We start from the raw sequence: 15,051 nt of genomic DNA on the forward strand, positions 1-15,051 counted from the left end.
TCTACTTTATGTGACTATTTACCCTGTTGTTTGTTGACTGATTTCACACTTCTACGTCACTCTGGATAAGAGTCTGCTAAAGGCCTACATTGTAGGCATTTAAGAGCAAGTAGTGCTCATTTTATCTAAAACATAAAATAAAAAAAACTCTCAAACCTCATGAGTAGGACTCTACAATAAGCTTTCAGGTGTGCTTGCATTACATAAGAGCTCTTAACCTTCCATAAGTGCAGGAGTATGAATACTCTAGAAAGGCATATTAATAACAGCTGAGAAAACACGTGCATTAGTTGAGAGCGTTTAGGTGTGCCTCTATGTTAAAGTGACAACCCACCCTGCCTGGTCATTCTCATGCATCATTTTAACTATAAAATGTCATTTAGTAATATAACAAATATAATAGTGTTCTCCACCTTGCACAAGGAGTCATTTCAACAGACGTAGGAATTCATGACTTTTCTATTTTACTGCATTTTCTGCTGAAATGTGAACATGCATTAATTGATATTTTCAGACGTTACAGTGATGACATTTAGAATGAGTTATTAGAATATTCAAAAGGTGTTACATTGTCAGTGTTTCACAATTCAAGTATTTTAAAAAACGTTTTCAATGTTTACTGTTTGAAAACCAAGTTCCCGTGAGAACGACCCTCGTATTACTAAGAGGCAACGGCTGCTGTTGATGCGTTCATGTGAATGTTTACATCACGTAAAGCCTGCAGGGTGTACTACACCAACATCACCACTACTCACTCACTCACACACACACACACACACACACACACACACACACACACACACACACACACACACACACTACCACACGTCACACCTCCGTTCATCTCCACCCCCTCATGTGTAAATCCCCAGGTCCTCGTCCCCCTGTGAGTTAGTGCGTGTCTGAGAGATATAAATAAAATGCAGCAAAGTAGAACACTCTCCTCTCTCTCTCTCTCTGTGAGTTATCTTCTTCTTTCCCCTGTACGGCCGTGTTCTATTTCAGCACAATCAGCAGCTCCTCCTGGCTGCTTCCAGCGGGACAGTCGTGTCCTCCTTCTCACAGCCAAACATCACCTCCTCCTCCCAGAGACAACCTGCCTATCAAGTCCTCCTTCTCACAGCCAAACATCACCTCCTCCTCCCAGAGACAATCTGCCTATCGGTCCTCCTTCTCACAGCCAAACACCTCCTCCTCCTCCCAGAGACAACCTGCCTATCAAGTCCTCCTTCTCACAGCCAAACACCTCCTCCTCCTCCCATAGACAACCTGCCTAACGCCTCACTCTCTGCCTCAGCACCTGAAGCACTAGTAGTGGTGGAAAAAGTACTAAATGTTTTTACTTAAGTAAAAGTATCAATAATTATATATAGAAATACTCTATTACAAGTAAGAGTCAGGAATTCAAAAATCTGCTTGAGTAAAAGTACAAAAGTATTGGCATCAAAATGTACTTAAAGTACCAAAAGTAGAAGGTGCTCATTATGCAGAATGTGCCATTTCAAGTTTTCAAATGTATAAAAAATCTTTTGAAAATAGCAGATCTACAAGCTCACAATGCGTCGCGATGCGACGCATTGTGAGCTTGTAGATCGGCTATTTTCAAATGGCCGAAATGTATATATGTCTGAAGTGGTTCATGTATGTTTTGTAATAATAATAAAAATCTACAAAGTAACTAGTGACTAAAGCTTTCAAATAATTGTAGTGGAGTAAAAGTATAATATTCGGATCCGAGATGAAGTGGAGTAGAAGTAAACGTATTGGAAATTGGAAATACTCAAGTAAAATACAGGGCTTGAGTACAGTACTTGAGTAAATGTACTTAGTTACTTTCCACCACTAGCTAGTAGCCTATTATTGTGCCCCCCCCCACACACACACACACACACACACACACACACACACACACACACAGTGTGCTGCTCAGCTCCCTCTGCATACTCGGCTAACGTCGATGCATTAGCCTGATTTATAATTCCATCGGACGCCGCAGTCGCGCGCTAAAAATAACCCGATCTACAAGCTCAAAACTAGTCGCATCGCGACACGTTGCGAGCATGTAGATCGGATATTTCCGGCATGACAAGCTATGTGTTTCTTCACACGCGCCTAAAATCCCCTAATCCTCATTTACAGCACAAAGGAAAAACAACAACAACAGAGATGGCGTTTTTGGTTTGTTTCTGCACCCGCGCCACGGTTATGAATGAAACCCTAAGAAAAGGTTTTTTACTAACGATGACCCTTTGGTGTTATTGTGCTGTTAGAGGTCTGTGACCAGTGACCACTGACCCAGCATGTGTGTGAATAACAATCAGCTGATGGAGAAACGTGCATAAACAATCACTATGACAACAACAAAGGTATAGCTACTAGCTAGGATGAATGGGAGCGCTACTCTCTCTAGACCATTGGTTCTCAACCTGTGGGTCGGGACACCCAGGTGGGTCCCCACATGATTTTGGGGGGGCGGGGGGGGGGGTCCCCAGATGACAGAGAAGAGACAATTTAAGGAATTTTAAGACCTTTTTAATACCGAAAAGAAAATGACCACTTTACTATAAAAACTGGTCAAACACTGGCCACATTGTCAAAATAATATAAGAAAGAGGCAAAACATTTGAAAATAGCCGATCTACAAGCTCACAACGCCTCGCGTTGCGAGGCGTTGTGAGCTTGTAGATCGGCTATTTTCACAATATTTATCTGGGGGGGGGGGGGGGGGGGGGTCCCCAGTTCAAATATGATTATTTTGGCAGGTCGCGGCCTGAAAAAGGTTGAGAACCACTGCTCTAGACCAGCAGTCTTCCACAATCTCAAACTCACAAGAATATCATTTTTGGGGGGAGTTCACTTCTTCTCTGATTCACTTATTATTACACATTATCATTTAGTGGCTCTAAGACGTTTTCATGTAACAGACTCCAAAAGTGATATACATTAGGCCGTGGACCCCTCATCTGAAAAGAGTGTTTGCCAGGGACCCCATGAGAAGATGTTTTGTTGTCGTTAGATTAGATTTAGTACATCATTCTACTGTCTGTACAGTAGGTATAGGGAGATAACAGTGGATAGAGGGAAACCTATGATCTGAATAGTCATTCTTATACATTTTCTCTCTTTAGCCTTTTGTTGGGGACCCTTGGAACCCCCTCAAGGTGGTCCCTGGTGGTCCCCAGATCCCTACTTTGAGAAGCACTGTGTACACATGGTCCTGCAACACATCCCTGATCTCATTCATGCATGCAGACAGACAGACTGGGCAGCAGACAGACAGACTGGGCAGACAGACAGGACAGCAGACAGACAGGTTAACAGTCATGAACTCACATGTGTCCGGGGGAGAGACAGGGGGTCTGTCCGGGTTCCATGGACTCGTTGGCTCCCATCCTCAACTAGTTCTGCCCCCCTCTCCCTCCCTACCTCCCTCCTTCCTGCCCTCCTCCTCCTCCACATCCACCTGCCACCCCCCCCCTTCCGCTCCACAAACTCCTTCTCCTCTTCCCCGTGGTCCTCCGAGCCGGAGAGAGAGAGAGAGCGCGACAGAACGAGCTCCGCGGTCAGCGCGAGTCAGTGAGCGGACCGGCCGGTGCTGCAGTGCGGTGGTGGTGGAGGAGAGAGAGAGTCTTTATGTCATCAGGAGCGAAGGAGAAGAGGATGATTTGGTGTCCTCTTCTCCCCCCCCCCCCGATCTCTGTGGTTACGGCCGCGCGCCGTCGCTCTGTTCCCTCATCTGACGGCGGTAAGACGGAACGACGCACAAAACCAAAACAACACAGAAATACTAAAACATGAAAAAAAAGCCAGGAGGAGGAATCGCTCTCAGACAGAAAAACATAAAGTAATCCACAACAGATCCAATGATAATCCCTGATCTCTTTCTATTTTGCATGTGTGTGTGTGTGTGTGTGTGTGTGTGTGTGTGTGTGAGTAGGATTCCTTCTGTTTGGTCGCTGATGCCGCTGAGCCGTGTTGCTGCTCCGTCTGCCTCCTCCCCCCACTCTCTCCTCCGCTCTCTCTCTCCCTCCCTCCTCCCCCCAAACACCCGCCTCCAGCGCCTTTAAAAAGACAAGCAGCTTTTTTCTTGCGTCTGACTGCAACCATGTGACTATCTATGCAGGGGGTGCTGGACAATAACAGACCCCCCCCCCCCCCAATACACACTGATTGACAGCCCTCCCCCTCAAAACACACACACACACACACACACACACACACACACACACACACACACACACACACACACACACACACACACACACACACACACACACACACACACACACACACACACACACACACACACACTCCTAAACCCTGAGCGTAAACCATACCTCTCTCTCTCCTGTCAGGAAGCCCCTCTTTTAGTTAGCAGCCCACTGAGCTGCATATTGAACATGTCAGTGTGTGTGTGTGTGTGTGTGTGTGTGTGTGTGTGTGTGTGTGTGTGTGTGTGTGTGTGTGCGCGCCTCCTTTTCACACAATGGAAGCTTCCAGGCAGCAGCGTGGGCCAACCAGAGTGCTGCATGAGGTAAACAATAGACCCTGAGAAAGTATGCATGTGTGTGTGTTATTCAACCCCCTGACCCATTAAGCCTGAGTTAAACGTGGTTGTGCGTCGTTTGTGACGTGTCACGCAAACGAAGATAGCTGATCTACAAGCTCAAGGCGCGCGTTGCTGTGAGCTGGTAGATCTTTTAGGTGCATATGTGCAACATAGTATAAATCAGGCTTTATGTTCTAAGCCCCCCACCAGCTACGACCACCAGCTCTGTGCCAATAAAATAGACTTAAAGCTGCTATCCACCAAGTTCCGAGTCCTGCCCATGGGAGTTGAACCGAAGTACAAACTTCTACCACTTTGCCAACAGGGAATCCCTGCTTGGCTAGGAGAGATGTTGCACTTGTGAGCTTTAGGCGGTACTACTTGCCAACCAGCAGGTGTCCTACCCGACACCAGGGTGTAAATGCTTCAATGGGAGAGTAAGGAGACCTCCTCCAACTACTGCAGGTGTAATAGTTTTATTGTAATATACAGATTGGTTAAAATAATGTTTTATTCGTTAAAATAATTGTTCGAATTGCAGCTTTAACTCTTGTTTCATAACAGAGAACACGATCAAATCATTGGTTAAATCTTTCCAGTCCTACAAGTCGAAAGACAAAACAACAAAAAACTGATAAAACATTGACAAATTCCTACACTGGGTTTTGGACGCGTTTATAACTTACGTAATAGGCAAACAGTGAACGGCATAACATTTATCTGCACTTTATTTTATCCACAACAACTTTATTACCTACAGTAATAAAGTTTCTGATTGTTACAGTACCTACGTGTTTCCCTTTTAAAGAATCAAAAAGACACAAGGTCATAGAGCTAATGCATTATATTGGCCTCTCTCACAGTCATGTCTAAATGAATGCTGCCTCTGCTCTCTCTCTCAGGGGAGAGCGAGAGCTCCAATCGGTGATCTAATTTACTGGCACTCGCGCCAAACCTCCGAATACATCAAAGACAGGAAGAAGAGGCTTAATCACTGTCTGTCTGCCTCTGTAATGTTTGCCAATCCCTTGCATTTTACGAGATGCGTTTTAGGCTGTGTGTGAAAAGAGGCAGAACAAAGTGTTGTGTTTAGATGGCCGTAGGACAGAAATACTGCAACGGAGGCTGGAACAGGTTCAACCAAATCCCATTGATCGCGTATAAAGCAGCGAGTGGGGAAACCAGATCGAGATGGGATGGGGCGTCTGAAATATGAGTAACATAAATCCATTGTACACTCCTGGGAAAGTGAGGGAACGAGGGCTCTCTGCACAATAGCAGCCTTGCCCTAGCGGTGCTCGTCACCTCACACACTTGCTGTGGGGCCTATACACCGTAAAATCCCCCGTGTTCATTTACAAATGCCCACATCATGGGTCCATTTGGTTCATTTTGTACCCTCTCGGAGTTGTGAATAGATCAGTTTTGATTTTGTTCGATAAACTACCTTTTTTCACTGACCAAAACATACTAAAAACTAAATAAAAACTAAGCTATGATGACTAAAACTAAGACTAGATATATTGACAATTTCGTCAACAAATAAAAACTATGCTAAAATGTTAGTGAGGGATCTAGTGGAGAAGAGATCCAGTAGAACTAAAAGACAAGTCATTTTATGCTCGTTTGCGCTCGGGTGTTGCGTTCTGAAATAGCAGATCTACAAGCCCACAACGCGTCGCGCTGCGGGCTTGTAGATCGACTATTTTCAGCATGCAACCAAGGGTAAAATCAGGCATTGCGACGCCATCAAGGCAGCGCCAAAATACATTTTAGTGGACTAAATCAACTGTAGATTTAGACGACTATACTCTGATGATATTTAGTCGACTAAAACTAGACAAACAGTAAAACAGTTCAGATGACTAAAACTAAATGGAATTCTATAAAAAAGACTATGACTAAAACTAAATCAAAATTTGCTGTCAAATCAGCACTGGAATGGATACATTAACACTGAGGTTCTGTAAACTTGAAGTCCATAAACATGTGTTCACTGACGCAACTGCAGTCCCAGATGAGCCTCTGGAACAGTCAATGTTTCATAGCCCTGGGGAGATTGTACTGGCTGCCCACTCCACCAATCACAACAAGAGACCCTCACTGGGGCAAAAATATTGATTTACACTGCAAAACGGTTCCTTGTAACAGTCAAACATAGTGTATGTACTACCCAGCAAAGTGGAGCATATGTACAGTATATATAGTGTTATGTCCTCTTCTTTCCTACAAATTAACAGGGGCTGAAATGATTCACGTTAACCCATTAAGACTGGGAACGCATCCGTGTCATTTTTAGATTACTTTGGCTATTAAAAAAATACCATATATACCATATATACAAGCTCATAGCACTATGAGCTTGTATATATAGCATATATAATACGTTTCATATATATATGAGCTTGTAGATATAGCAACATAGGATATGTATTTGGCCGTGGACCCCCATCTAGAAATGTTTTGTTCCAGGGACCCCCCCCCCCCCAGAAGCAAAGATTTGAGTTACAAATGTTCGCTTTAAAAATATACATATTTAAAGATTTGCACACATTTCCAAGATTTTTCAAAAATAGCAGATCTACAATCTGCTATTCTCTGTGCACTCTGTGAACTTGTAGATCTGCTAGTTTCTGCTAGATCTGCTAGTTTTGAATAGCCAAAGAAATCTTAAAATGACACAGATGCGTTCCCGGTCTTATTGGGTTAAATGAATGGCAAACTCCCTCTCTGTCGTACTGGCAGTACTAGAGGAAAGACTATGGGCCTGCTACATCAGCTGGAGAGATGAAAAATTCAAGCAACTTGGGCAACCGGATGATATAACCATGGCAGGTTTGTCTGAAAGATTCATAACCCTCCTCTGGAGGAAATCTAGGTCGCTGCCATGGTCCATGCACTTGGAGCCTGCGAAGAATATCTGAATGCATTAGCCTATAGTTTTATAGTTTTAACAAGACAGGCTTGGCCAAGCACACTTTATGGTTTTCTGGGACACCAGACGAAAAAGAACCACATATTTCGAGGGCTAACCATATGTAGCAAAAGCAAAAGATGTTATTAAATGGAGTATATGTTTCAGGGTAGTTAGGTTTAAGACGAGTGTGGTGGTTTTAAAACATAAGTAATGATGTTAGGATTGAATGCCCAATTTCTGTCAAAACAAGTCAATGCAAACATAAACTTTTGCATGGTTATTATTACACTGTTTTGGAATCAAGAAATAGGGGTTTCACAAACAACAAAGCTGCTATGAACTGGAGAAGATGATTAAAAAAAGTGCTTTGGAGAACCCAGGGTTTAGAACATTGGTTCTCAAAGTGGGGTCCAGGGACGTGCTACGAGCTTGTAGATCTGCTATTTTTATTTATAATCGTACATTTTTGCAAACCTTTGAATATATATTTTTCAAAGCGAACATTTGCAACTCAAATCTTTGCTTCTGGGGGGTCCCTGGCACAACATATTTTGAGGTGCGGGTCCGCGGCCAAATACATATCATTTTGGGGGTCCTTGACACGAAAAGGTTTGAGAACCACTGGTTTAGAAAACCATAACATGATGCTAGTAGGTGATTGTGTTCTACACACAGGTCTGTCGCCAGGCAGGGAAAGAGGGCTACTGCATGCACAGAGAAGCAGCTTCAGTACAACGACCCATAAACACTGACTGTTCACACAGTGTTTACACAGCAACATCCTGTTGGTTTGACTCTCAATGTCACAATGGACCCAAACACTTTTACTGTGTTGAACAGTGCTTCTCAAAGTGGGGTCCGGGGACCGACAGCGGTCCTGGAGTGAGGGGGGTTTCAGGTCGTCCCCAGCAAAACGAGGAACAGTTTTCCACCATTAGTTAACCGACTAGACTAGAAGTTAGGCCAATGCGAGAATGCATAAGAATGACCGTTCACATCATAGGCTTCACTCTCCACTCTTACCTCTCCACTCTGTAGAATTCTGTACTAAAATCCAAGCTAAGAAAATTCTTCTATTATGGGGTTCCCTGACTGGTACAAAAATATTTTCAAATGGGGGTCCTCAGCCTGATACCTATCAATTTGGGGGTTCTTGAAAATCTATCTCCGGCCAGGTCATACCAAAGACTTTAAGAAATGGTACCCGATGCCATCCTGCTAGGCATTCAGTGTCAAGGGTTGGATTGGGGGTTAAGTTCCTGTGACCTGGCTCCCACGGCTACTTTACCCAAGAAGAAAATATGCACTAAAATATTTAGTCTTTTAGTATCTTACAAGGCAGTGAATTGTGTCCTGTCCAAAACTATCTTGTTTTTTTACACAACTATAAAGACAGAAATATATATTTTTGGAGCGTTTTCCCTAACAAATAACAAACAAACAGAATTAATAAATATATGAAATAATGTTTTCAGGACTGGCATTGCATGTCTTCATTCATTCATCAAACGCACAAAATGAGCAAGAGAATTGTGATGAGAGGAATGTGTTAAAAAGGAATTATTCTTCAATTAAAGGCCACACCTGTTGGTCCTGTCTAGGTGGTGACCTGTGTCACTCTGGAGTCTAGAGTGACACAAGGTCACCACCTACTGTAGACAGGGTGTGTCTACAAGAGTCTAGAAGACACACCCTGACCCAGAATTCACAAAGACCATCCTCCCCCCCTGGACTAATAACCGTCTTTACCAACGTCTACCTACTGTACATACTGTAGACATGTAATGTATCATTTAAAAAGAACATTTAACAAGGTCTTTCTCCATTTTAGAACTGACATATAATATAAAACTGCAATATATAACTATAAATACAGCATTCAGACAGCAGCACACACACACACACACACACACACACACACACACACACACACACACACACACACACACACACACACACACACACACACACACACACACACACACACACACACACACACACACACACACACACACACACACACACACACACACACACACACACAGGATTATGCCCCCTCTGCTGGTTGGAAATGGTATTTCACAAAGAGGCTGTAATAGTGAAAAGTGTCTGAGTCATTCTCTTGTATGACTTTCTTTTGGTCTTTTAGTGTAATATAAATGTGGCCATTTATAGTTATCAAATTAGAAAGCATCTGGTAATAATAAAGTAATGAACACCAGTTTAAAATGCACTCAACAACATCAGTGTTGTGAATGAACATGACTGTGTTCTAGGGTGGAACACAGTTTTAATGGCAGTAAATCTGCCATGCAATGTTCAAATGGTCAAAAAGAAGATGAGATTGTGGATAAGTGCTCCACTGCATGTGCGCTGTGAGGCAATATTATACACATTAGGATTCAGCTCCCAAAACCACCATGATTGTCCATCAATAAATCATATTTCCTGGGAGGCGGTATTTGGCAATTTAAAAAGTAATTAAAAAAGCAAGGAGCAAGGAGGGTTGCTGAGGCAACATGGACCAATAAATGCTGTGGATTTCTGTGGATTAATTAATTAATTCTCCATACAGTATCTGTGGCTCAGAACAAAGATATCGAAATCATGTCGCTTACAATGTGGATCTCGGACTTCATGTGATAATAATAATGATAATGAATCACATTTTATAGCGCTTTTCCAAGTGCTCAAAGCGCTTTACAATGGTTCATTCATTCATACGGGGGGGGGGGGGGGGGGGGGGGGTGAAGCAGCGAACAGTCGACGCCAGCGTCCTCACTTTTCCCACATTCACACACCTTTGGTGGCAAAGCTCCGGCCGGTAAAGGGTTCAGTGTCTTGCCCAAGGACACTTCGACAGTAACTCTGGGGGAGCCCGGGATCGAACTGGGAACCTCGCGGTTCCCGTCCGGCCGCTCTACCTGCCACTCTACCCCTGAGCCACAGCCACCCTAAAGCGGATCAGCCCATGACATCAGTTGTCTATGACAGGGGTCTTCAACAGGGGGTCTGGGACCCCTAGGGGGTCCTCAGAGCTACTATAGGGGGTCCGCCAAATCTTTGTGTGATAGGATTTTTTTATGTTTTACATTAACCACTTGAAACCGAGCACCCCTATTCTGAGGAGAACTTTAGCCAAAAAATAGCCGATCTACAAGCTCACAACGCCTCGCAGCGCGAGGCGTTGTGAGCTTGTAGATCGGCTATTTTTGGCAAAGAGGTTTGGTTTAGAGGAGAAAAAAGAGCAGACCAAGTAAAACATTTTTTTCAATCTGAAACACAATTTTATACAATATAGAGGGGGTCCCTGCTTCATCTCTCTTCCAGCTAGGGGGTCCTTAGCCTGAAAACGTTGAAGACCCCTGGTCTATGACAAATTGCACAAGGTTTCAACCTGATTGGAGCCCTGTTGGTGTCCATCATAAAAGTAAAGTTAAAGTCAATAACTTTCAAAAAACAATGACAACCGATCTACAAGATCAGAACACGTCACACGTGTGAGCTTGTAAATCGGCTAACAGTTTTGAAAGCATAAAATGAGGGTTACCGCAAGTGGTTAATAAAGTTATGTAATGTAGTGGTATGCGTTTCATAATGATTTAAGTTAGAATGAGACAGCGGTTTGAAGCTTTGAGGTTTATATACCAGTAGTTCAACAAAACAAGTCATAACAAGCCCTCCTTCTCTCCTAAGGGTTCAGGGTTGCTTCATCATCTCTGGCCCGACTTGAGATGAAGATTTAAAAGCTGTCATCTACGCCTGGCCAGGGTTCAAAGGAGACGACCAGAGCTACTCTTCATCAAGCAGCTAAAGCTGCTACTGTCAACACAAGCCAAATGCAGTGGTGGAAAGTAACTCAGTACATTTACTCAAGTACTGTACTAAAATGTTGAGGTGTTTTACCAATGTTCAACACTTATACTGTACTTCTACTCCACGACATTTCATGATCTCAGAGGCAAATATTGTACTTTTACTCCACTACAATTATTTCAAAACTTTAGTAACTAGTTACTTTGCCGATATAAATCATTATATTGTAAAAATATAGACACGTTGTTAACTCTTAGATCGGCTATTTAAAATTTTTCATTTTAGTACTTTTACTTTTGGTATATTTTGATGCCAATACTTTTGTACTTTTACTCAAGTAACATTTTTAACACAGGCCTTTTATTTGTAGTATTTTTATATTGTGGTGTTGCTACTTTTACTTAAGTAAAATATCCGAGTACTTCTTCCACCACTGGCCAAATCTAACGTCCTGGCTGGAACAGTTAGAACTAAGAGTAGAAAACAGGAAAATAACATGACTTAGATCAGGCATTCATTAGATTGTTTTTTAACTGCAAGCAAACAACCAGCTAAACTTAACACTAAAGAAAGAAGTGAACTCATGAACAAAGTAAAAAAACAACCAAAAAGGTGGACACAAGAAGAGAAAAACTCACTTCTATTCCACAAACCCTCCGGCCAGAATGACACAATCCACAATTTATACATTTCAAACACTTTGAACCTGGCATTTCTATTTAGGGCCATTATAGTCATTATAAGCGATCATTTCACAAAACCTCAAAAACAGTGAAAATAGCCGATGACAATGTGTCACATCTGAAAATAGGGCTTAAGTTATTAATGCTGTTTCACCCAGGAGATGGCTGCTCAGATATCCATGACGAGTACTTGGGGTGGAGCAGTTAGGGGTTAAGTGTCTTGCTCAGGGACACTTGGACATGTATGCTAGTTGGTAACTGGGGGGGGGGGGGGGGGGGGGGGGGGACCGGTGACCTTCTGGTTACCAGACAGACCCACCAAGCTACCCCCCTCCATTAGATATCATCAATCATAAGACATTAAACAGTATCAATCAAGCCAGGTAAAAAAAGCAGACCTTAAGAGGTACGGTGTGCTGTGACTGACTCATGGTCTAGTGCAGTGGTTCTCAATTGGTAGGTTGGGACCCCCCTCGGCCCCTCCACATGATTTTGGTGAAGTGACAATTAAAGAACTTTTAAGACCTTTTTAATACCTCAAGAAAAGAAAAAGACTAAATACTGCATCATAAGTAATCAGCAAACTTTACTATAAAACATCGGCCAAATTGTCAAATAATATAAGAAAGAGGCCAAAATTGTGAAAATAGCCAATCTACAAGCTCACTATTTTCACAATATTTATCTGTGGAACGAAGTCAAACAAAATGGGGGGGTCCCCAGTTCAAATATGATTATTTTGGGGGGTCACGGCCTGAACAGGTTGAGAACCACATGGTCTAGAATAAAGTAGAGGTGCTGTGAAGAGCATACCTTATGGGTGGCAGGTAGGGAGGAGGGGCTGGCCAGGGATCCTCCTCCTGCTCCTGGAGAACAGAAGGTGGTGGTGGGGAGGCTGGGGGTGGAGGAGGAGGTGGAGGAGGTGGTGGGGGAGATGCAGCAGCAGCAGGTGGAGCTGGGGCAGCGAGCTTCTCTGGAGGGGTGGGAGGAGGAGTGGGGAAGTCGTTCTGGAGGAGGTGTGGAGGAAGGGCAGGAGGGAAGTGGTGTCCGGAGGAGGAGGAGGGAGCAGAGGTTAAGGGGTCAGAGGAGGAGTCACCTCTCCCTGTCTGTTCACTTAGAGAGGACCTGTGGAGGACGGAGCAAAATAAACACAAACACATCAGACAGACGGACGGACAGACAAACATTAGGACCTGTAGAGCAGTGGTTTCAAAGTGGGGTCCGGGGACCCCCAGGGGTCCTTGGAGAGGTACCAAAAAATAGCAGACACAAGCTCATAGCACGGCCGCACTATGAGCTTGTAGATCTGCTATTTTAGAAAAATCGTGGACGTCTTTGAATATATATATATATATTCTTATAGCGAACTTTTGTAACTCAAATCTTTGCTTCTGGGGGCCCCAGGAACAAAATAGTGGGGGTCCAAATACATATCATTTTGAGGGTCCTTGACATGAAAAAGTTTGAGAACCACTGCTGTAAAAAGCATCAGAGACGGATAAGACGGCCAACTCCGGTGACTCAGAATCCCTGTGAGGACATGTTCCTCTTTCCTCTTTCCTCTGTACCAATGAAACATGAAGGAAAATCTGCTCCACACAAACACTGTTCAACACTAGGCTCTTAAAGACACACACACACACACACACACACACACACACACACACACACACACACACACACACACACACACACACACACACACACACACACACACACACACACACACACACACACACACACACACACACACACACACACACACACACACAGTACATTTCAGTCCATCGTTGATTATGAGTCAACAATATTATCTTAGTGAATAGTACAATAATATAATGACAACCCATACTGAAAGAAAATTCCCCGGGTCTGTCTATTTCTGCCTTTCTCTGTATTCCTACAATTCCACGACAGGCAAGCACCAACCTGGCATGTCCATATGGTCAGTGACTGCTGGTGCCTCTACAAAAGCATCTATTTCAAGATAAAAACACAGTGAACAAGGGCAATGACACGGCCACTAATATTAGCGGCTAAAAACCAGGACATAAGGGTTGTACATTTCACATTCATGGATTGTACCCCAGTGAGTACCTCACAGTAGTAAACTTTTCAGCACAACATTCAGCAGCATTTCAGAGACACACACTGCACAGTGTTACAGCTGCAAATGGAGAGTTGGCAACAAATATATAGAGTGCCGAAAATCGTCATGGTAGTGTCCCTTTAAGAACAACACCCTCAGCTTTGGTGAATCTTTAACCACTTACTGTAAGCCCTATATTATACTTTGTCGTATGATGGTGTTATACGAGCCAATCTACAAGCTCGGCTGTCAGCTTGTATATCTGCTGTTTTCGCTACTGAAAATTGTTGCCAGGTTTAAAGTGGTTGAAATAATAAATCCCAACTACCAATCTTCACGGTGCCTTGTCAATTAGGCTATATCACTAACTGTGCGGATGGTTGCTTTATTGTTGGAGTCCAAGCAAGACAGTGTGTCTTCCCGGATGAGTGCGAGGCAGAGAAAAAAAGGAAAAAACATAAATGTCACTTTCTTGGTCCAGCAATTCCATCTGGCAGATTGTAGCAGGGTGGGCAAGTGTATGAATAAATATCATCATTCAATGGATTGAGGTCAGATAATAGATTCAGGAAAATGAAATAAAACAAACATATCACACATGGTTTTCTGATCTCTTGTTTTTTTCAATATGCACACAATGTAGTTTAATTGAGGTTATATCTAGGCAGTATGAGCTGGCTAGCCTGGAAATCTGAAGAATACGCCAGAGCAAATTTCATAGTGAACTGCCCATCCAGAGACATAACTCTGTGCTCTTTAGATACCTCAATGACATTATATAGTGTTCACATAAAAAAAAGAAACGTGAGATAGATATATTTTTTTTAAATCCTGAACCGATTAACCCATTAAACTTATGTTGCTATAGAGACCTTGCCTGCATTGATGTCTGTGCTGGATGAATATGGGTCATACTCAGGGTACAAATTAAATGAACAAAAAACACAGGCTCTCTGCATGTATTACAATCCCCCTCAATACCTTCGCTCTAGGTACA

The 15,051-nt window shown here is 43.1% G+C and overlaps 1 protein-coding gene across 4 annotated transcripts in view; it reads right to left on the bottom strand.

The window, feature by feature from the left end:
• tacc2 (transforming, acidic coiled-coil containing protein 2) overlaps positions 1-15,051 on the bottom strand; it is a 96,292-nt gene that overhangs the window by 37,076 nt on the left and 44,165 nt on the right. For all 4 annotated transcript variants that reach the window (XM_084076957.1, XM_084076956.1, XM_084076955.1 and 1 more), the window contains exon 8: positions 12,779-13,090. In XM_084076957.1, the coding sequence (XP_083933083.1) occupies positions 12,779-13,090 (312 nt within the window). The remainder of the gene's footprint in view (positions 1-12,778; positions 13,091-15,051) is intronic.

This window comes from Gymnoscopelus microlampas, assembly GCF_963454915.1.
Source record: "Gymnoscopelus microlampas genome assembly, chromosome: 13".
In the NCBI taxonomy this organism is placed as follows: domain Eukaryota; kingdom Metazoa; phylum Chordata; class Actinopteri; order Myctophiformes; family Myctophidae; genus Gymnoscopelus; species Gymnoscopelus microlampas.